The sequence below is a fragment of the Delphinus delphis genome, chromosome 3, assembly GCF_949987515.2.
Source record: "Delphinus delphis chromosome 3, mDelDel1.2, whole genome shotgun sequence".
Lineage (NCBI taxonomy): Eukaryota > Metazoa > Chordata > Mammalia > Artiodactyla > Delphinidae > Delphinus > Delphinus delphis.
In genome coordinates this window covers 14,636,322-14,659,888 of record NC_082685.1, presented here as the reverse complement: position 1 = coordinate 14,659,888, position 23,567 = coordinate 14,636,322, and the positions used below count along the sequence as shown (strand labels likewise).

The window sequence follows — 23,567 nt, the reverse complement described above, 5'->3', positions numbered from 1 at the left end:
TAGACAACCAGTACCCCAGAGCCCACTGAAATTCTTAAAACTAGCCAATCCTAAGCCTGCTTATCCAGCTTCATCTGTTCCTTCCTGCAAAAAACCAAAACAAACTTTTTTGCCTACATCTTCCACACTCTCCCTCTGCCACCTGACCAAACCTGGTGCTTCCCCATGTGGCCCTGAATGGCATGGCGTGGCCCCTCCTCTGGGGATCTGTGAGTAAAATAAACCATCTTTTTGATGGAGGTCATCTCCTGATCTGCTGGCCTCACCATACCTGAATAATAACAAAACTTACATCTTAAAACACAGGTATTTCACAGAAAAGGATCTCCAAATGGCCACAAAAGCCATGAAACAGTACCCACCTTCATTCGTCATCAGGGAAATGCAAACAAAATCAGAGATACCACTACACACCTATAGAAACCCACAGTCCCCAGTGCTGGTGAGACTGGAGAGACTGAAAAACGGTGCAGCCCCTCTGGAAACAGGTTGGCAATTTCTCATAGAGTTAAAGATACACCATACAACTCAGCAACCCCCTCCTGGGTATTTACCCAAGAAAAATAAAAGCACACGTCCACACAAAAAAACTATACGCAACATTGATAGCAGCTTTGGTCATACTGTTAAAAACTGGAAACACCCCTGGGACTTCCCTGGTGGTGCAGTGGTTAGGACTCCACTGCTGCCACTGCAGAGGTGCGGCTTCGATCCCTGGTCAGGGAACTAAGATTCCGCATGCCCCGTGGTGCAGCCAAAAAAAAAAAAAAAAAGAAAGAAAGAAAGAAAAAAAATTGGAAACAACCCAAATGTCCATCAGCTGGCGAGCAGGTAAACTACTCAGTAATAAGAAGATACTACTAATAAGAAGAAACTACTGAGTGAACCTCAGCAACACGGAGGAATCTTGGAGATACTATGCTTGGTGTGAGAAGCAGGCTCAAAAAGACTCCATACTATATGATTCCACTTATATGACATTCTGGAAAAGGCAAAACTATAGGGACATAAACAACAAGGACCTACTGTATAGCACAGGGAACTATATTCAATATCTTGCAATAACCTATAATGGAAAAGAATCTGAAAAAGTATATATATATTCTGAATCTGAAAAAGAATATGCATTTATAACTAAATCACTTTGCTGTACACCTGAAACTAACACAACGTTGTAAATCAACTATACTTCAAAAATACTATAAGGACGGATATCAGATCAGTGATTGCTGGAGTAGGGGAGGGCTTGGTTACAAGGAGACTTTTTGGGGTGGTGAAACTGTTGTACATCTTGATTTTTAGTGGTGGTTTCATAACTATATGTGTTTGTCAGAATTCATAGAACTGTACATTTCACAATATGTAAATTATACTTCAATAAAAGTGACTCATCAACAACAACTGACAGTAATACCTAGCATGGCCAAAGATGCGACACAATTGAAATTCTCGACGACAAGGAAGGGAATGTAAACAGGATGACACACTGAAAACGTTTGTGTAAGAACTGGTGACCCAGCCTGTCCACTCCTGGGCATGTGTCCATTGAAAGACATGTACAGGAATGATGGGAACAGCTTTATCCATGAGGCCACAAACTGGAAGCATCCCAAAGCTGCATCCACAGAGAATGGATACATACCTTCTGGAATATTCACAAAGGAAGAACAAGCTACTGCTGTATGCAAAAATATGAATGAACTTCGCAACACTACCTGAATGAATAAATAATGGGTAGCTACGTTTACATAAATTTCAAAAGGAGTCAAATCCATCTACAGTGATGGAAGTGGAACCATTATTCCTTTGGGGGTGGGTGCTTGCTGGGAGGGATCGTGAGGAGGTTCCTGGAGCTCTGGCGACCTTCTGTATCTTGATCTGGGTGGGGTGTTCATTAGTAAAAATTCATCAAGGCTTTTCCTATATGTGAGACTTAAGTACAGAAATAACTGAATTATGAAAGAAAAGTTCATTGTGTTCATTGTACCTTGGTTTCACCCCAGGTGGCCTTGCCAAAATTCTCAGCGTACTCTTCATCATCTGTGATCAGGAAGTTATCGAAGATGGTTCCGGATCTCACCTGTGGATGAAAATAAGGCCTTCGTTACTGATGTGAAAAATGAAACTTTCCACAAAATAAACAGTTGTCATTTGCTCAGTACTGTAACAGTGATTAGCTGTCAATAGTAGGACATGCAGATACCCTTTTCTAGAATATCTATTCCCTACAGGGCACTGGTTCTCAAACTTGGCTGCATATGGGGACCACCAAGAACATTTAAAAAAACTCCTGATGCCTGGTCTCACCCCCAGGGATGTTGATTTAGCTGGTCTGGGGTACCACCGGGGCACTGAGACTTTCAAGAACTCCCCAGTGACTCGAGCATTCAGCGATGTTTGAGAACCGATACTCGAGAACCTTCCTGTGCAAACTGTGAGCCATGGATGGGCAACATCAGCACCGCCAGGGAGCTTGCTGGGGATGCAGAATCTCAGGCTCCACCCTGGACATGCTACATCTGAAACTTCAGTCTTATCCTAAAGCTGACAGGCACCACAAGGTCAGCTCCAGGCAAATTCCCAGGGAGCAGCAAGGCAGACAAGAAGTACCCAGGGCAGGAAGGATGTCCATTTTGTCTACGACTGTATGTCTTGGGTCCAGGTAGGGGTGCCCGGCACACAACAGGAGCTCAAATACTAGCTATGTGAATTAAGGAGTTTAGGCTGAAGTCCAGAGTTATTAAACTAAAGCGAATTTAAAACCAAGTGACCTGCCAAAGCTCCAGTCCGATGGCACCAATGTTCTCAAATTCTGAGAGGTCATATTCCATCAAATAATTGGTGTTTTTCATCTTCTGATGGAGCCAAACATCTTTGTCTATGCCCTCTGGTTTCAGGCCATCCTGCAACAACAAACTGTATGTGGTCGACCCTGGGGACACGGGTGGGGAGGGGGCTGGAGGGAAGAAGATGCCACGCACTTGGTATGGAGGCTTCTGCAGCATCGGCGCCTGCCAGTCCCCATCCAGTTCGCTGTTCCAGTCACTCGGCTTGCTGGCCCTGGCATCCAGAAAGTGCTTCTCCCAGTCCTTAAAATATGTGTAGGGGGAAAAAAATTAGATTCTCAGATTTGAGAAAGGAAATTCTTAACTCCCAAGAGGCAGGGGCAGACCTGTGACCCTGGTTGCACTTTTCCCCGTGTCCTCCTCCATTTGATGGTCGAAGGGCTAAGTGCTGGGGTTCCCTCCCTCACCGGGGGCTTCAGGACCACGCACTGCCTGCTTTTTCTCCCTAACCGCATCTATGATGACAGCACTCTTCCCATGCTGTTGAGAGGAACGGTGCTGTGGAAAACTCGAAATAGTGGCCAAAGTTAAAATGATGGGGCAAAAAGTGATGTTGGGAAGACGGGCCATATTTACTGTTGATTAGGTTAAGTCTGTACTTCTACATCATGGTCATATATGGACTGTTCCGGAGAGAGGCTGGACAACTAAGGAATGTCCCAAGATTTACCTGAGGACTGCTGGGTAGCAGGAGAAAAGCAGTTGTATTATTCAGCCCTTATACATATACTCACACTATACACATATATATAAAACACAGGGGACTTCCCTGGTGGTCCAGTGGTAAAGAATCCACCTTACAATGCAGGGGATGCAGGTTCAATCCCTGGTCAGGGAACTAAGATCCCACATGCCACGGGGCAACTAAGTCCATGTGCCACAACTACTGAGCTCACGTGCCTCAACTGGAGCCCATGTGCTGCAACCTAGAGAGCCCATGTGCTCTGGAACCTGCGCCCCACAGCTAGATAGAAGCCCGCACACCACAATGAAGAGCCCGCACGCCACAACTAAGACCCGATGCAGCCAAAACAGTAATAATAAATAAAATAAATAAATAAATAATAAATCTTAACAAATAAAACACAGGTATACACATATATACATATTTCTACACATGCATATATACACATGTCTATGTGAAGGTGACTTAATAGGTGTTGAATACATTTTTTTTGTTTTTTTAAATGGAGCTTTTTCTTCCTCCCTCCCTCCCTCCCTCCCTCCCTCCCTCTCTCTCTCCCTCTCTCTCCCTCTCTCTCTCCCTCTTCCTTCCTTTCTTTCTTTCTTTCTCTCTCTCTCTCTCTCTCTCTCTCTCTCTCTTTCTTTCTTTCTTTCCCCACCACACGGCTTGCGGCTTGCAGGATTTTAGTTCCCCGACCAGGGATCCAACCCATGCCACCTGCAATGGAAGCGGTGGAGTCCTAAACATTGGACCGCCAGGGAAGTCCCAAATAAATATTTGTTGAATAAATGAATGGATGAGAAAAATTTGCTCTGGATTAATAATAATTCACATAAACACATCAAAGCATAAAAATTGTATACAATGATGTTTTCTCTTTCAGAATAACTGAGAAATAGTAAAAGTGTTGCACTGAGACTGTGGCTTTTCCACGTTACTCTAGAACTTCTCAACGATGGCAAATGGCAGTTAATCATCTCTCCTACTGCTCTTTGCCCCGACCCCAACTGGCAACAGGTGAGCCAGTCTTGTGTTGGGATCCAGGAAATGATTACAACTCAGTCAGTAGCCGACTCTCTATAATGAGGGTTATCAAATGGTAACACCATAAAGAACCACACTGTTTAGGAGATCACACAGAACTGAACATATGGACAGAACATGGCCAGTTTGGGAACGAGCTTTCTGAAAGGATGATTTGGCTCCTCTGGGGACCTGCCTCATGTACACCCGGCACCAAGGCACACCTGCACTGCTAGGATGGCATCCTTGTAGCCCAGAGGCAGCCAGGATTTCAGTCCTAAGACCCGTATCTCCTGAGCTTGGGAGCCTCAGCGTCAGTTTCTTTGCCATTCTGTACCTTGTTTAAAGTAAATGCTCTTTCCAGGTGAAAAACTACTTTTTTTACTTTGGTTTGAAGGTAAGAAAGGGAGAGTAAAACTTCCCGCCTTTTTTCTTTTTCTTGAGAAATGATGGGGAAGCCTTATATGATTGGGATTTTACTCTAATCTGAAGACATTCTCATTGATTGGACACATGGATTCCAAATTCATGGAAGTTTACTTTTGATCATCTATGAAAGAAAAGGGTTGCCAAATAATTTAAGTCTAAACAAGATGCCATTTTAATTTCATAATTACATTCCATCTATGATGAAGTATTTGACTATTAGACAGCAATGCCACTAGTATTTTAAGTTGCCAGAAATTAATTGTAAACATCAGTTACAGTACTCTCAGTTATGGCAAAGACAATTGTCTTAAGATAAATAGCTTACATTTTGGCATAATGTTTGGTGTACAAAGAAGAATGTTACAACAATGACTAACGTAAATGGAAAAAAAAAAAAGTAGCTTAATAGCAGGTTGAGTTCCCCAAAAGATTTCTCAACGTCCTAAGTCTCAGAATCTGGGAATGTGACCTTATTAGGAAAAAAGGGTCTTTGCAGATGTAATTAAGGTAAGGATCTCTAGACAGGTCATTCTATAATTCTGGATTATCCAGGTAGGCCCTAAATCCAATGACAAATGTCCTTATAAGAGAAAGAAGAGACACAAAAAGAATAGAAGGCTATGTGGAAAAGGAGGCAGAGATCGGAGTGATGTGTCTACCAGCCAAGGAACGCTGGGAGTCACTAAAGCTGGAAGAAGCGAAGGATTCTCCCCTAGACCCTTCAGACGGAGTGTGCGGCCCTGCTGATTTCTGACTTCTGGCTTCAAGGAGCACTGAAAGAATACATCTCTGTTGTTTCAAGCCCCCAGCTTGTGGTCCTTTTTATGGCAGCCCTAGGAAACTAATATATACCTGTTACGATAATTGATTCTTGGTTGGCAGTCACAAGTGTGATGCTCAAAAATACTTATGCTCAAACGCAGAATGACAAGAAAATCATTTTTATAAAGGTTGCTGATACATTTTCCTTTTTAAAAAAACATTGGTTACAAAAACAAACCCTACTTACTTTCATCTCAGATATTTTAACTCTTTCACAATACCTTGAAGTGTGCAATCTGTGTGGCTGGTCTCAGCATATATGCTCTGAGGAGGGCACTTTGATTGCTGCCATCATGATTCCCAGCCATGCAGCAATTGTACGGTACTTGGGTACTTACGAACTACACTTGTATACTTTCTAGCAGTTCTGCGGGAAAAATCCACACCTGGGATTTGCCCTCTGTAGCCTGGTCCCAGTCCTTCGACTCTGCTGAAGGCTTCTCCATTTTCTTCAGTGATGTGAGCTGCCAGTCATACTCTATGCTGCCGGATTCAATCGACTGACCATCAACTTTCACTTCGTAAGTGAGGTCTGGTCTTAAAATCAGAGTGTAGAGGTGTGTGAAGCCATCAACCTGAATGTTTTGGGGGAGAAAAGGAAAAGAATAAGACCCTTAATGTTTCAAGGCAGGTCTAGATATGCAGCATAAATCGTCATGGGTCAAAGCCTTGTTGTAAACAGAAAGCAGAGACGTTCTAGAAATAGGGGTTGACTTGACAATGAAAGGGTGTCCTACAGAAGACTCACCCCTTTGTAGAATACTTCCTCACTACTGGCAGCCTTCTCTTGAGTGGCTGATTCCCTTTTGTGCAAAGACAATGGCTTTCACCTATAATCCCCCAGGCAGTTATGATGGGGTGATTGGTGTAAACCGAGGGACCAGTGCGTTGTTGGACTTAAGAAAAGTTCTATGCAAAACAACTTCTGGCTCTGCATTCTGAAAGACACCAAATGAAGCCCACTCTATTTCTCAACACAAGGGAGAATTTTTAACTCTCTGTGTTGTCCAACAATTTATGCTTGGGGAGGGCAGGCCTGGTGCGCCTTTTGGTCATGGTTAAAGCCCCAGGCTGGACACAAGGAAAGCATTTAACATTCAATAAAGGAGGGCTGGGGACTTCCCTGGTGGTCCAGTGGTTAAGACTCCACGCTTCCACTGCAGGGGGCACGGGTTGGATCCCTGGTTGGGGAACTAAGATCCTGCATGCCACGCAGTGTGGCCAAAAATAAATAAATAAATAAAATAAAAAATAAAGGAGGGCTGGAAGGTGGATGGGAGGGTGTCTGGGGAGGCTGGGGGTGACCAGGACGTATCTGACTGTCAGCAGCAGAGGGGACCCCTGCACCATACCCCAACAGCAGCAGCATCACTGGGGGAACATGGGCAATGCCCATTCCCAGGTCAGCCCCGAACTGCTGCATCAGAGCCTCGTGGACCCTCTGGCCACTTTCATAGGCCCTCCAGGGTCTCTGACGCTGCTCAAGTTTGGGAACCACTGCCCCAGTATAAAGGCTCTGTCAGGAGGAGTCTCTCCCTGCTAAGAACCCAATCAAAACGTCTTTTCAGTACCCCTCTGCTCTGCCACACCGCAGACAATGACTCTGTCCCGGGACCAGTATTACAGCCTACTCTGTGTCCCCCTCAACCCTTGTAGCCCGCCGTGACAGCTGAGTGCACAATTCTCCAAACGCTTTCCCCCTGCTCTCTGCCTGCCTTTGTCTCCACTTGTCTTTCTTAATTTAGACTTTGGGCTTGCTGGCCCCATGGCTGGCACCCTCTGGGATTTGTCCACCGGCCCAGAGCCTCCTGAGGGGTAACATCGACACCCACACATATGCAAACAGCTCCAAGCCAACATCTTTAATCCCAACCCTCAGCCGAGTTTCAGACCCAAAGTTTCCAACAATTTATTCGACACCTCTACCTCGATGTCTGCCTGGATTTCACAACCAACTGTTCTAAACATGACCCCTGAGTCTGCCCTGACCCCTTTCTTGGCCTTTGTTTCCCCTACTGTTTAAGAGCAACGCCACTGAGAGTCATCATCCATACCCTCAGCACCCAGAATCCAAACATCATCAAGACGTGTGGACCCTACACCTGAATCATCTGTCAAAACGCTCCCGTGTTCTGCATCCCGCTGAAGCCTTGACCTAACAATCTCACCCATCTCCCTGTCTGTTGATCGCCACCCCTTCCTCCCTAGAACATCCGAGGTCTTTTTTTTTTTTTTTTGGCTGTGTCGGGTCTTAGTTGCAGAGTGCGGGCTCTTCCTTGCTGCGGGCGGGCTTCTTTCTAGTTGTGGCATGCTGGTTTTCACTTCTCTAGTTGTGGCACTCAGGCTCCAGGGTGCGTGGGCTCTGTAGTTGTGGTGCGCGGGTTCTAGAGTGCATGGGCTCTGTAGTTTGCAGCACGCAGGCTCTCTAGTTGAGGCTCGTGAGCTCAGTAGTTGTGGCGTGCGGGCTTAGTTGACCCGCAGCATGTGGGATCTTAGTTCCCTGACCAGGGATCGAACCTGTGTCCCCTGCATTGGAAGGTGGATTCTTTACCACTGGACCACCAGGGAAGTACCTTTTTTTTTTTTTTTTGGTAGGTCTTTTTTCTTTCCATCCTCTTTTGTTCTCTTCTCTTGTGGTTTGATGACCATTTTCACTGTTGTGCTTGGGTTGCTTTTTCTTTTTTGTGTGTGTATCTATTGTAGTTTGGGGGTTTGCTGTTCCCATGAGGTTTTGATATAGCAGACTATACATGTACAAGGTTGTTTTAAGTTTCTAGTCTCTTTCCTGCCTAGAGGAGTTCCTTTAGCATTTGTTGCAAAGCTGGTCTGGTGGTGCTGAATTCTCTTAGCTTTTGCTTGTCTGTAAAGCTTTTGATTTCTCCGTCAAATCTGAATGAGAGCCTTGCTGGGTAGAGTGTTCCTGGTTGTAGGTTCTTCCCTTTCATCACTTTAAATATATCATGCCACTCCCTTCTGGCTTGCAGAGTTTCTGCTGAGAAATCAGCTGTTAACCTTATGGGAGTTCCCTGGTATGTTATTTGTCATTTTTCCCTGGTTGCTTTTAATCATTTTTCTCTGTCTTTAATTTTTGTCAATTTGATTACTATGTGTCTCAGTGTGTTTCTCCTTGGGTTTATCCTGCCTGGGACACTCCGCACTTCCTAGACTTGGGTGGCTATTTCCTTTCCCAGGTTAGGGAAGTTTTCAACTATAATCCCTTCAAATATTTTCTCGGGTCTTTCTCTCTCTCTCCTCCTTCTGGGACCCCTATAATGCGAATGTTGGTGCATTTAACATTGTTCCAGAAGTCTCTTAGGCTGTCTTCATTTCTTTTCATTCTTTTTTCTTTATTCTGTTCTGCAGCAGTGATTTCCACCATTCTGTCTTCCAGGTTACTTATCCATTCTTCTCCCTCAGTTATTCTGCTATCAATTCCTTCTGGTGTATTTTTCATTTCAGTTATTGTATTGTTCATCTTTGTTTGTTCTTTAATTCTTCTAGTTCTGCGTTAAATATTTCTTGCATCTTCTCAATCCTTGCCTCCATTCTTTTTCAAAGGTCGTGGATCATCTTCACTATCATTATTCTGAATTCTTTTTCTGGAATATAGTTGTTTTTCTGGGGTTTTATCTTGTTCCTTCATCTGGGACATAATCCTCTGCCTTTTCATTTCATCTATCTTTCTCTGATTGTGGTTTTCCTTTGGCAGGCTGCAGGATTGTAGTTCTTCTTGTGTCTGCTGTCTGCCCTCTGGTGGTTGAGGCTATCTAAGAGGCTCGTGCAAGCTTCCTGATGGGAGGGACTGGTGATGGGTAGAGCTGGGTGTTGCTCTGGTGGGCAGAGCTCAGTAAAACTTTAATCCACTTGTCTGCTGATGGGTGGGGCTGTGTTCCCTCGCTGTTGGTTGTTTGGCCTGAGTAGGCTCTCTGGTGGGGCTAATGGAGGACCCCGGGAGGGCTCACGCCAATGAGTACTTCCCATAACTTCTGCTGCCAGTGTCCTTGTCCCTGCAGTGAGCCACAGCCACCCACCCCCTCCTCTGCAGACCAATCAACATTAGCAGGTAGGTCTGGTTCAGTCTCCTATGGGGTCACTGCTCCTTCCCCCGGGTCCTGGTGCGCACAAGACTTTATGTGTGCCCTCTAAGAGTGGAGTCTCTGTTTCCCCCAGTCTTGTTGAAGTCCTGCAATCAAATCCCACTAGCTTTCAAAGTCCGATTCTCTGGGGATTCCTCCTCCTGTTGCCAGACCCCCAGGTTGGGAAGTCTAACATGGGGCTCAGAACCTTCACTCCAGTGGTGAACTTCTGTGGTATAATTGTTCTCCAGTTTGTGAGTTGCCCACCCAGCAGTTAGGGGATTTGATTTTATTGTGATTGCAGCCCTCCTACTGTCTCATTGTGGCTTCTCCTTTGTCTTTGGATGTGGTGTATCTTTTTCGGTGAGTTCCAGTGTCTTCCTGTCGATGATTGTTCAGCAGTTAGTGGTGATGCCAGTGTTCTCGCAAGACGGAGTGAGCGCACATCTGTCTACTCCGCTATCTTGAACCAATCTCCTGAGGTATTTTTTTTAACAATGCAGGCCAGACCTCCTCCTTGAAAATCCTTGAGGGCTGACCACTGCGTTTCTTTTACAGCATTGCAGAGTGAATCGGAGCCCCAAGAAGATAACCTTGCTCCTCACCGAGGAGTCTGTGATGCTGACTAGCTGCTATGATCCAAGGCGCCAAGGCTCCTTCAGCAGACTTGTCTCTTATTTTTCTAACAGGCTGCAGAAATACCAATACCTGTCTGAGGGAGTTGTGCGCCGGCCAGCGCCACTCAGGGCCCTGCAGGCTTGCTGCCCGCAGGTGACCGAGCTCTGGCCTCCCAGGCACAGTCCAGGCCAGACCTCACAGCCTCCATCTGGTAGTGCCATCCCCTTTCTCTCCTGCATGCCTGAGCTGCAACTGAACAAATGCTCGGGAATCATATCATGAAGACTGGTCCTCTGGTCCAACACTAAGGTGGAGGAGGAAGACTTGGATTTTGAGCTCCCCTCCATGCTCAAGGGAGGGGTGTCAGGCCTCTGAGTACATGGGGGACCTGCTGATCGTTTAGAACCATCAAGTCAGCAGGCAGGACCTGGCAAGAAACCATGCTGCCAACAGAGACTCACTGGGGCTTTGTGAGGGTGCCGAGTGCCCCCTGCTCAGGTCGAGACTGAATAAGGGACAGTTACGGAGGCTTCCGCTCCTTGCTGTCAATGATCTTGAAATACACTGGCCTCCTGCCCAGATGCACAGAGGCTATGGGTGCTGGGGATGCCTCGGGGGACAGGTCCCTGCTTCCTGGTGCTTACCTTCAAAGTGTGGGGGGATGAGCTTTAGGGAGTGTACTTCCCCTTCCCAGGCCCACACACCAGGGACTTAATGCAAGCTGCCTCTTTGGAGAAGCCCCAGGTAAGGCCATTGAGTTATAAACAGGCCCTAAGACCTAAAATGTCATTTTCACAGGATCCCCTGGGTAAAAATGTAAAGCATGTATGCATTCATTTTAGAAATATTCCCATTTTAAATTGTTTTGGTATTTTGAAGATTAATTTCACCAGAATTTTTTTTCACCCTGAATATTTCATTCCTTAATGATGATGGGTAGAGCTGAAATGTGAGCATCCTGTTGTAACCCTTATGGGGCATTTTATAAATCAACGTCATGGCTCACAGTGAGACGTGTACCCTCCCGGTGGGTAAAAACTTTGGAAACCAAACCAATCAAAGTGGTGGACAAGTGTCTCTAACAGGCCTGCTAAACTGGAAAGCAGGGACAGGACAGACAAGGCCCATCCATAGTTCACTTAAATATTTTAAGGTCAAAACTATTTTCTATAAACTTACGTTATTATCTGGCAAGAGTTAACATGATCACTGATTTGAATATGAAAGAATTTACCTTACACCTGATTGATTTCTTGTTTGAGTGATACTGATTCTTGAAATGTAAAATAACATGAACTTTCTTGACATCAAATCCACAAATATCGGGTCCTACAAAAAAAAATATTAACTGCTCTCAATTTCCTTCTGTCATGCATCAACACAGGATATCCCCAACCATTCTCCTGAAATAATATACAAGGCACAGGAAGCTTACATGTCTGGGAATAATCAGATGTTCTTGTGGAGATATTTAAACGGATGGTGACACTCAGTTCAGGTCACGGTCAGTGCAGCCACTTTGGATTGGAGTGTAAGCCAGAATGTGAGGAAGAGAAGGAAGGTCTAACAACACTCTAGTAAGCGTTCTCCCATGTGCTGTCTGAGCCTCAGGCCCTCACTCTGAAGCTCTGACCAAGGCTCCAGTACCCATAGGAGGGCTTCAGAGCTGGATTGACTGGCTCCGATCCCAGTTCTCCTTCACTGTTGAGATATATTTGCAACTAACATATTCACCTCCCATGCCTCAGGGTCCTGGTCTGTAAAATAGGGGTGTTAATCTTGACTTCACAAAGCTATTTTGCCAATTCAAGGGGCTAATGTATGTAAAGCTTTTAGTATGGCAATGCTCAATACTTGTTGTTATTATTGTTATGCTCCAAGACAACACACATACGTATATATATATTTTCTTAAAGATAACACCACATCTTAAGCAAAAAAGAGGTTATAATCAGTACGTAGGTTCCAATGAACTGTGAAATTTATAAAGAGTTCTATTCAAAGTTAATGGTTTTTGCTTTTGACAAAATTCAACACCCATTTATGATAAAAACCTTACAGGAAGTAGGCATAGAGGGAACTTCCCTCAACATAATAAAGGCCATATATGACAAACCCACAGCCAACGTTGTTCTCAATGGTGAAAAACTGAAACCATTTCCTCTAAGATCAGGAACATGACAAGGTTGTCCACTCTCACCACTATTATTCAACATAGTTTTGGAAGTTTTAGCCACAGCAATCAGAGAAGAAAAAGAAATAAAAGGAATCCAAATCAGAAGAGAAGAAGTAAAGCTGTCACTGTTTGCAGATGACATGATACTTTACATAGAGAATCCTAAAGAGGCTAGCAGAAAACTACTAGAGCTAATCAATGAATTTGGTAAAGTAGCAGGATACAAAATTAATGCACAGAAATCTCTTTCATTCCTATACACTAATGATGAAAAATTTGAAAGAGAAATTAAGGAAACATTGCAACAAAAAGAATAAAATACCTAGGAATAAACCTACCTAAGGAGACAAAAGACCTGTATGCAGAAATCTATAAGACACTGATGAAAGAAGCTAAAGATGGTACAAACAGATGGAGAGATATACCATGTTCTTGGATTGGAAGAATCAACATTGTGAAAATGACTCTACTACCCAAAGCAATCTACAGATTCAGTGCAATCCCTATCAAACTACCAATGGCATTTTCCAGAGAACTAGAACAAAAAATTTCACAATTTGTATGGAAACACAAAAAACACCGAATAGCCAAAGCAATATTGAGAAAGAAAAATGGAGCTGGAGGAATCATGCTCCTGGACTTCAGACAACACTACAAAACTACAGTCATCAAGACAGTATGGTACTGGCACAAAAACAGAAATATAGATCAATGGAACAGGATAGAAAGCCCAGCCCAGAGATAAACTCACGCACATATGGTCACCTTATTTTCAATAAAGGAGGCAAGAATATACAATGGAGAAAAGACAGCCTCTTCAATAAGTGGTGCTGGGAAAACTGGACAGCTACATGTAAAAGAATGAAATTAGAACACTTCCTAACACCATACACGAAAATAAACTCAAAATGGATTAAAGGGCTTCCCTGGTGGCTCAGTGGTTGAGAGTCCGCCTGCCAATGCAGGGGACATGGGTTCGTGCCCTGGTTCAGGAAGATCCCACATGCCGCGGAGTGGCTGGGCCCGTGAGCCATGGCCGCTGAGCCTGCGCGTCCGGAGCCTGTGCTCCACAATGGGAGAGGCCACAACAGTGAGAGGCCCGCGTACCGAAAAAAGAAAAAAAAAAGGATTAAAGACCTAAATGTAAGGCCAGACACTATAAAACTCTTAGAGGAAAACATAGGCACAGCACTCTATGACATAAATCACAGCAAGATCCTTTTTGACCTACCTCCTAGAGAAATGGAAATAAAAACAAAAATAAATAAACAGGACCTAATAAAACTTAAAAGCTTTTGCACAGCAAAGGAAACCATAAACAAGATGAAAAGACAACCCTCAGAATGGAAGAAAATATTTGCAAATGAAGCAACTGACAATGGATTAATCTCCAAATTTTACAAACAGCTCATGCAGCTCAATATCAGAAAAACAAACAACCCACTCCAAAAATGGGCAGAAGACCTAAATAGACATTTCTCCAGAGAAGATATACAGATTGCCAACAAACACATGAAAGGATGCTCAACATCACTAATCATTAGAGAAATGCAAATCAAAACTACAATGAGTTATTACCTCACACCAGTTAGAATGGCCATCATCAAAAAATCTACAAACAATAAATGCTGGAGAGGGTGTGGAGAAAAGGGAACCCTTGTGCACTGTTGGTGGGAATGTAAATTGATACAGGCACTATGGAGAACAGTATGGAGGTTCCTTTAAAAACTAAAAATAGGGCTTCTCTGGTGGCGCAGTGGTTGGGACTCCGCCTGCCGATGCAGAGGACACGGGTTCGTGCCCCAGTCGGGGAAGATGCCACATGCCGCGGAGCGGCTAGGCCCGTAAGCCATGGCCGCTGAGCCTGCGCGTCCGGAGCCTGTGCTCCGCAACGGGAGAGGCCACAACAGTGAGAGGCCCGCGTACCGCAAAACAACAACGACAACAAACTAAAAATAGAACTACCATACAACACAGCAATCCCACTACTGGGCATATACCCTGAGAAAACCATAATTCAAAAAGAGTCATGTACCACAATGTTCATTGCAACTCTATTTACAATAGCCAGGATATGAAAGCAACCTAAGTGTCCATCAACAGATGAATGGATAAAGGAGATGTGGCACATATATACAATGGAATATTACTCAGCCATAAAAAGAAACAAAATTGAGTTATTTGTAGTGAGGTGGATGGACCTAGAGTCTGTCATACAGAGTGAAGTAAGTCAGAAAGAGAAAAACAAATAGCGTATGCTAACACACATATACGGAATCTAAAAGAAAAGGTTCTGAAGAACCTAGGGGCAGGACAGGAATAAAGTCGCAGACGTAGAAAATGGACTTGAGGACACGGGGAGGAGGAAGGCTAAGCTGGGAAGAAGTGAGAGAGTGGCATGGACTTAAATATACTACCAAATGTAAAATACATAGCTAGTGGGAAGCAGCTGCATAGCATAGGGAGATCAGCTCGGTGCTTTGTGACCTCCTAGAGGGGTGGGATAGGGAGGGTGGGAGGGAGATGCAAGAGGGAGGAGATATGGGGATATATGTATATGTATAGTTGATTTACTTTGTTATAAAGCAGTAAGTAACACACCATTGTAAAGCAATTATACCCCAACAAAGATGTTAAAAAAAAAAAGTTAACGATTTTTAAATTGCCACATAAGTTTCAGTCACTAAGGAAATGCAATGCTGTAGGACACTGTATTCCGGCTCAGAGACAAAGAAGTTCTGAATATTCTAAGCAAGGTTTACAGGAGGGATCTGGAAAATCTGTGAAACCTTCCGAGACTGTTTGGAATTACCCTGCTGCGGCTTCATTGACTTTAAGCCATAGGAATGTACTAAAGTATCTGCGTGTCTTTCTGTCTCAGACAGAATTCCACCACATCCACTGACCCAGGCCTGCACCCACCCCTGTGAACAAACCCTGTGTAAACACAAGCAGATGACTGTGACTTCTTCTAGAACTTGCAGTGATGAACCTCCAGATTAAATAAGAGAGATCTAGGCTGCACATAATTACTTAAAGAATATCATGAATTTGCCAGAGTAGATGCGACGTTTTACTTGGAAATACCATCTACGGAACCGACAAAGAACACCACATCTATCTCCTGGTTGAGTTCCCGGAGGACGCGTGGTTTATGTAATTTCCTTTTTTGTCACTGCTGGAAAACATTCCAGTTCAATTTTTTAAAACAAAAGCTATGTAAACTATTTGTATGAAAGTCTATTGTCTCAGGATTGAAACATGAAATTTATTTTTCCTTCGAAATTGGTCAGAATTTTCCTCTCTATTCCTAAGCACCTACACACTTTTACTATTAAATTCAGCTTCAGAATGTGCCCAGATCTGACCAGAAAAATCTGGACATTTTCCATTAACAGCAATCATAAAATAGTTATGCAGTAATGGAGTTTTGTGAAGAATGGGGTAGGCAGATGGGCTCTGAAATTGGGCTGACCTGCCTTTGGGCAAGTATTTTAATCTTTCTGACCCTCAGTTTCCTTATTTGCAAAATGGGGGCTGTGTTACCCATTTCCTAGGGTTTTACACATAATCTAAGATTGCATGGGTAAGGACCCTGGCAAGGGCCCAATAAAACATATTTCTCTTTTCCTCTTCAACACTAGCAAGCTGCTCTCAAACCAAAGGAAAGAGCTGAGAAATCACAGGAAGTGTTCGAATAGTGACACAATGGGTTTGGGTAAAATGTAACTGATTTTGAGTTAAAAGCAAAATAATGCGGAAAATTTATATATATATATATATATATATATATATATATATATATATTTTACTCCAACATACGCTGCTTTGCAAGTTAAATGTAGCAGACATGCTGTGTATATTTAAAAGTAGTATTTTGGTGGATATTTGTGGTTATTTTGTTTACTAAATCTAACTAAATCAAATATTTGTGAAATCATCTCTAATTCAATAGGTATTATTTTTTTGCTAGATATCTCTGCCATCCTGTTTTAAGAGAATAATAACCATAAACAAAACATTTAAATTTATTTTTTAATCTAAATAAAGACCTTTTCCATTCTAGATTCTTAATTCAAGAGTAAATGTGAGGGTCTTCCCTGGTGGTGCAGTGGTTAGGAGTCCGCCTGCCAGTGCAGGGGACACACGTTTGAGCCCTGGTCTGGGAGGATCCCACATGCCGCAGAGCAACTAAGCCTGTGTGCCACAACTACTGAGCCTGTCCTCTAGAGCCCAAGCCACAACTACTGAGCCCACATGCGGCGACTACTGAAGCCCACGGGCCTAGAGCCTGTGCTCTGTAACAAGAAAAGCCACCGCAATGAGAAGTCCACGTACCATAATGAAGAGTAGCCCCCGCTCGCTGCAACTAGAGAAAGCCCGCACACAGCAATGAAGACCCAATACAGCCATAAATAAATAAATATTTTAAAAAAGAGTAAATGTGAGGCGTGGTAGGTAGAGAGAACTCTGGGCAGGGAGTCGGGGAGTGCGCAATCTGTGGAAACTTTGGATCGATCTAATGCTGTGTCCTTGGAGAAGTTGCCTCACTCTCCAAAATGACAGAGCAGAATTAGATCTAAATCTAATAAGTAATCTAATATGTAATAAAATAATATTCTTTTTACTTCTACAATAACATCAAGATCAGCTGTATATAAATATAAGGACAGCATAACTAGGTGTCTGAAGCCTGATCCTAATCATGAAAAAATTTTAAATAAGCATGGGAAAACGTCACATGAGAGAAAATAATTTTAAAGAATAAGTCCCCAAATCTGTATTATGGATGGATATTTTAAAAATACATTTTCATCCTTAAAGCTTTTTCTTTTCCACCTTTTTTTTATTGTGGCAAAATACGTACAACACAAAATTTACCATCTTAGCCATTTTTAGTGTACAATTCAGTGGTATTAAACACATTCACATTGTTAGGCAACCATGACCACCATCAATCCCCATAACACTTTTCATTTTGTAAAACTGAAACTCTATACCCATTAAGCAATAACTCTCCATCTTTCCTTCTCCCCAGTCCCTGGCAACCATCATTCTACTTTCTACCTCTATGAGTTTGACTACTCTAAGTATCTTCCACCAAAGGGGAAATCACAGGCTCGGAGGGGCAGGTACTTAGAGAATCCATCTTCCTGAGTCACCTCTCAGCAAACCCTACTTTCAAGTCCCTGGATATCCTGTCTCACTTCAGCTTTAGTGTGAACAGGATGTGTAAGACATGGGGATACTGAAATGGGAGGGCAGGACAGTGCCACCAAAATTGTGCCCCAGCGCGGCTCACCGAATGACCCGCCGACACCAAGGCTGTCCTGGGGAGTTGGCTGCTGCCTGAACGTGGTTCTGGCAAAGAAAGAGGTGAGATGGGCTTTTAGGCTGTGACAGCATTAAAAATCATCAGCCATGGAGTTCCTTTGTCATGCAATTCCCAAACCCTTTTAATTTATTGAGGCAAAATTCACATCACATAAAATCAACCATTTTATTTATTTATTTTCTTTCTTTCTTTCTTTCTTTTTCTCTCTTTTTTTGGTTACACCGCACAGCTTGCAGAATCTTAGTTCCTCAACCAGGGATGGAACCTGGACCCTTGGTGGTAAAAGTGCAGTCCTAACCACTGGACCACCAAGGAATTACCTCTTAAAAATATATATATATAGTTTAATTTTTATTTTATATTGGAGTATATTTGATTTACAATGTTGTGTTAGTTTCAGGTGTACAGCAAAGTGATTCAGTTATACATATATCTACTCTTTTTCAGATTATTTTCCCATATAGGTTATTACAGAGTATCGAGTAGCGTTCCCTGTGCTATACAGTTGATTATTAAAACCAACTTGTTGATTATCTGAAAACCAACCATTTAATTAATTAATTTATTTATTTTTGGCTGTGTTGCGTCTTCATTGCAGTGCCCTGGCTTTCTCTAGTTGTGGCGAGTAAGGGCTAGTCTTTGTTGTGTTGCATGGGCTTCTGATTGCGGTGGCTTCTCTCGTTGCAGAACACAGGCTCTAGGCACGCAGGCTTCAGTAGTTGTGGCACATGGGCTCAGTAATTGTGGCTCACAGGCTCTAGAGCACAGGCTCAGTAGTTGTGGTGCATGGGCTTAGTTGCTCTGTGGCATGTAGGATCTTCCCGGATCAGGGATCAAATCCGTGTCCCCTGCATTGGCAGGCGGATTCCCAACCACTGTGCCACCAGGGAAGTCCCAGTTATTGAAATTTTGATAGGGATTGGACTGAATTGCTTTGGAACTTGTAGATTGCTTTGGGTAGTATTGACATTTTAACAATATTAAGTCTTCCAATCCACAAACATAGGATGTGTTCCCATTTATTTATGTCTTAATTTCTTCCAGCAATAGTGTATAGTTTTCATTAGACAAGTCTCTCACTTCCTTGGTTAAGATGATTACTAAGTATTTTACTCCCTTGGATGTCATTGTAAATGACATTGTTTTTGTAATTTCCTTTTCAGATTATTCATTGTGTATAGGAATGCAACTGTTTTTGGTTTTGTTTTTTAACATGTTGACTTTGTATCCTGTTACTTTGCTGAATTCATTCATTAGTTCTAACAGGGTTTTTCTGTGCAAGCTTTAGGGTTTCTACATATCATATCATCTGCAAACAGATAATTTTACTTCTTCTGTTCCAATTTCTTTTCTTTTTCTTGCCTAATTGCTCTGGCTAAAACTTCCAGTACTATGTTGAATAGAAGTGGAAAAACAGGTGTCCTTGCCTTGTTCAGATCTTAGAGGAAACACTTTGAGTTTTTCTGAGTATGTTCACTGTGGGGTTTTATTACATTTATTTATTATTTATATAATAATAATTAATTAATAATTAATAATTTTAATATATTATTGTTTATTACATTTACATTTATTATTACTTTTATTACATTGAATTAGTTTCCTTTTATTCCTAGTTTGTTGAGTGTTTTTTTTTATCATGAAAAGGTGTTGAATTTTGTCAAATGCTTTTTCTGCATCAAATGTGATGATCATTCTTCCCCCTTCATTCTGTTGATGTGGCATATTACACTGATTTTCATATGTCAAACCATACTTGCATCCTAGGAATAAATGCCACTTGGTCATGTTGTATAATTCTTTTAGTATGCTGCTGAATTCTGTTTAGTAGTATATTGTTGAGGATTTGCATCAGTGTTATCTTGTAGTGTCTTTGGTTTTGGTATTAGGGTAATGTTGGCATCATAGAATGAGTTAAGAAGTGTTCCCTCCTCTTCAATTTTTTGGAAAAGTTTGAGAAGGATTGGTATTCTTTCAATGTTTGGTAGAATTCACCAGTGAAACCATCAGATTCAGAGCCAGCCTTCCTTCCTTCCCTCCTTCCTTCCTTCCTTCCTTTTCTCTTCCAGTTTTATTGAAATATTATTGCCATACAGAACTGTATAAGCTTAATATACACAACATAATGATTTGACTTACACATACCATGAAATGATGACCACAATAAATTTAGTGAACATCCATCATCTCATATAGGTACAGAATTTTAAAAAAAGAATTTTTTCCTTGTGGTGAGAACTCTTAGGATTTACTCTATCAACAACTTTCATATATAACATTCAGCAGTGTTAAGAATATTAATCATATTGTACATTACAACCCTAGTATTTGTCTTATAACTGAAAGTTTGTACCTTTTGACCACCTTCATCCCATTCCCCCTCCTCCATGCCCACCTCTGGTAACCACAAATCTGATCTCCTTTTCTATGAGTTTGCTTGTGAAGTATAATTGTCCTAGAACATTATGTTAGTTCCTGGTGCAGAAAATAGTGATTCAATATTTTTATACATTACAGAATTGTCACCATGATAAGTCTAATTACTTTGTTACCATACAAAGAAGCTACATTATTATATATGACTATATAATATATGACTATATTCCCCATGCTGTACATTTCATCCCTGTGGCTCACTTATTTTGCACCTGGAAATTTGTACCTCTTAATCTTCATCACCTACTCTACTCATCCTTTCACCCTCCTCCCCTCTGGCAACCACCTGTTCTCTACATTTATGACTCTCTATTTTGTTATATTTGTTCATTTGCTTTGTTTTTTAAATTCCACATATAAGTGAAATCATATAGTATTTGTCTTTCTCTGTCTGACTTATTTCACTTAGCATAAAACTCTCTAAGTCCATCTGTGTTGTCACAAATAGAAATATTTCATTCCTTTTTATGATTGAGTAATATTCCATTGTATATATACATCTTCTTTATCCACTCATTTATTGATGGGCACTTATATTCCTTCCATATCTTGGCTAATGGAAATAATGCTGCAATGAACATAGGGGAGCATATATCTTTTCAAATTAGCGTTTTTGTTTTCTTTGGAAAAATACCCAGTGTGGAATTGTGGGATCGTATGTCAGGTCTATTTTTAATTTTTTTTAATGAACCTCCATCCATTTTCTATAGTGGCTGCACCAATTTAAATTCCCACCAAAACAGCACAAGAGTTCCCTTTTCTCCACACCCTCACTAACACTTGTTATTTGTTGTCTTTTTGATAATAGCCATTCTGACAGGTGTGAGGTGATATCTCATTGTGGTTTTGATTTGCATTTCTCTGACGATTAGTGATGCTGAACATCTTTCATGTGTCTTTTGGCCATCTGTATGTCTTCTTTGGAAAAATGTCAATTCAGGTCCTCTGCCCATTTTTTAATTGGGCTTTTTTTTTTGATGTTGAGTTCTATGAATTCTTTGTTTATTTTGGATATTAACTCTTTATCGAATCTATCATTTGCAAATCTCCTCTCCCATTCAGTAGGCTGCCTTTTCATTTTGTTTGTGGTTTCCTTCACTGTGCAAAGGCTTTTGAGTTTGATGTAGTCCCATTTATTTATTTCTGCTTTTGCTTCCCTTGCCTGAGGAGACAGATGCAAGAAAAATATTGCTTAAGCTGAAGTCAAAGAGCATACTGCCTGTTTTCTTCTAGGAGTTTTATGGTTTCAGGTTGTAACTTAAGTCTTTAATCCATTTTGAGTTTATTTTTGTATATAGTGAGAGAGTAGCCCAGTTTTCCCAAAACTATTTATTGAAGAGGCTGTCTTTTTCCCATTGTAAGCTTTTGCCTTTTTTGTTGTGGATTAATTGACATATATAAGCATGGGTTCAGTTCTGGAATCTTTATTCTGTTTCACTGATCTATGTGTTTGTTTCTGTGCCAGTACCATACTGTTTTGATTACTATAAGCTTTGTTGTATAGTTTGAAATCAGGGAGTGTTGTATCTCCATCTTTTTTACTCTTTCTCAAAACTGTTCTGCCTATTTGGGGTCTTTTGTGTTTCCATACAGATTTTATAATTATTTGTTCTCGTTTGTGAAAAATGCCATTGGTATTTTGATAGGGATTGCATTGAATCTGTATATTGCCTTGGGGAAGATGGATATTTTAACAATATTAATTCTTCCAATCCATGAGGTATACCTTTCAATTTGTTTGTGTCATCTTCAATTTCTTTCTTCAGTGCCTTATAGTTTTCTGAGTACAGGACTTTTACCTCCTTAGATTTATTCCTAAGTATTTTATTCTTTTTGATGCAACTGTAAATGGGTTTGTTTTCCTAATTTTTCTGATAGTTTGTTGTTGGTGTATGGAAAGAAAAGATTTCTGTATATTAATTTTATATCCTGCAGTTTTACTGAATTTATTAGTTCTAGTAGTATTTTGGCAGTGTCTTTAGTATTGTCTATGTATAGTATCATGTCATCTGCACGCAGTGACAGTTGTACCTCTTCCTTTCTAATTTGGATTCATTTTATTTCTTTTTCTTCTCTGATTGCTGTAGCCAGGACTTCCAATACTATGTTGAATAAAAGTGGCAAGAGTGGGCATCCTTATCTCATTCCTGATCTTAGAGGAAATGTTTTCAGCTTTTCACCACTGAATATAATGTTGGCTGTAGGTTTGTCATATATGGCCTTTATTATGTTGAGGTATATTCCCCATATACTCACTTTGTTGAGACAAGGCTTTTTTTTGTTGGGATAATTTTGTTTACTGCTTCAATTTCCTTACGACTTATAGGTCTATTCAGATTTCTTATTTCTTTGTGATTGAGTCTTGGTAGGTTTTGTGTTTCTAGGAATTTGTCCCTTTCATCTAGGTTATCCAACTTTTTGGTGTACAAATATTCATAGTGCTCTCTTATAATCCCTTTTATTTCTGTAGACAAGGTAGTAACATCCCCACTTTCATTTCTGATTTTAGTAATTTGAGTCTTCTCTCTTTATCCCTTAGCCCATCTAGCTAGTTATTGATGTCACAAAGTTACATCTTTATATGCTGTGTCCCCTAAAACATAAACTAATAATTCTTTAAAATGCATTAGTCTCTTAAATTATGTAGAAAACTAGATTTGTAGTTACAAACCAAAGTTACGGTAATATTAGCTTTTACACAAATAATTGTTTTTCCTTAAATGTATTAGTCTCTTAAATCATGTAGAAAACAAAAAGTGTAGTTATAAACCATTGTTAAATAATACTAGCTTTTATAATTATATTTACCTTTATTGAGATTTTTATTTCTCCATATAGGTTCGAGTTACTGTCTAGTGAGTGTCCTTTCATTTCACCTTGCAGGACTCCCTTGAGCATTTCTTGCAAGGCAGTTCTAGTGGTTACAAACTCCCTCAGCTTTTCTGTCTTAATTTTTCCACATATTTGAAGGAAAGTTCTGCCAAATATGAGTTTTCGTTAAGAGTTTTTTTTTCTTTTCACTTTGAATCCACTCTCTTCTGGCCTCCAAACTTTCTGATGAGAAATCTGCTGATAAGCTTATTGCAAATGCCTTGTATGTGATGATTTGCTTCCCTCTTGC

General features: G+C 41.4%; 1 protein-coding gene across 1 annotated transcript in view; it reads right to left on the bottom strand.

Annotated features, from left to right (window-relative positions):
- The window catches only part of CALR3 (calreticulin 3), a 31,175-nt gene that overhangs the window by 2,345 nt on the left and 5,263 nt on the right, over nucleotides 1-23,567 (bottom strand). Inside the window, exons 4-8 of the mRNA XM_060006710.1 lie at nucleotides 11,734-11,828; nucleotides 6,192-6,380; nucleotides 2,982-3,089; nucleotides 2,772-2,903; nucleotides 1,988-2,080 (exon numbers count right to left, since the gene is read on the bottom strand). Coding sequence (XP_059862693.1) covers nucleotides 1,988-2,080; nucleotides 2,772-2,903; nucleotides 2,982-3,089; nucleotides 6,192-6,380; nucleotides 11,734-11,828 — 617 coding nt within the window. The remainder of the gene's footprint in view (nucleotides 1-1,987; nucleotides 2,081-2,771; nucleotides 2,904-2,981; nucleotides 3,090-6,191; nucleotides 6,381-11,733; nucleotides 11,829-23,567) is intronic.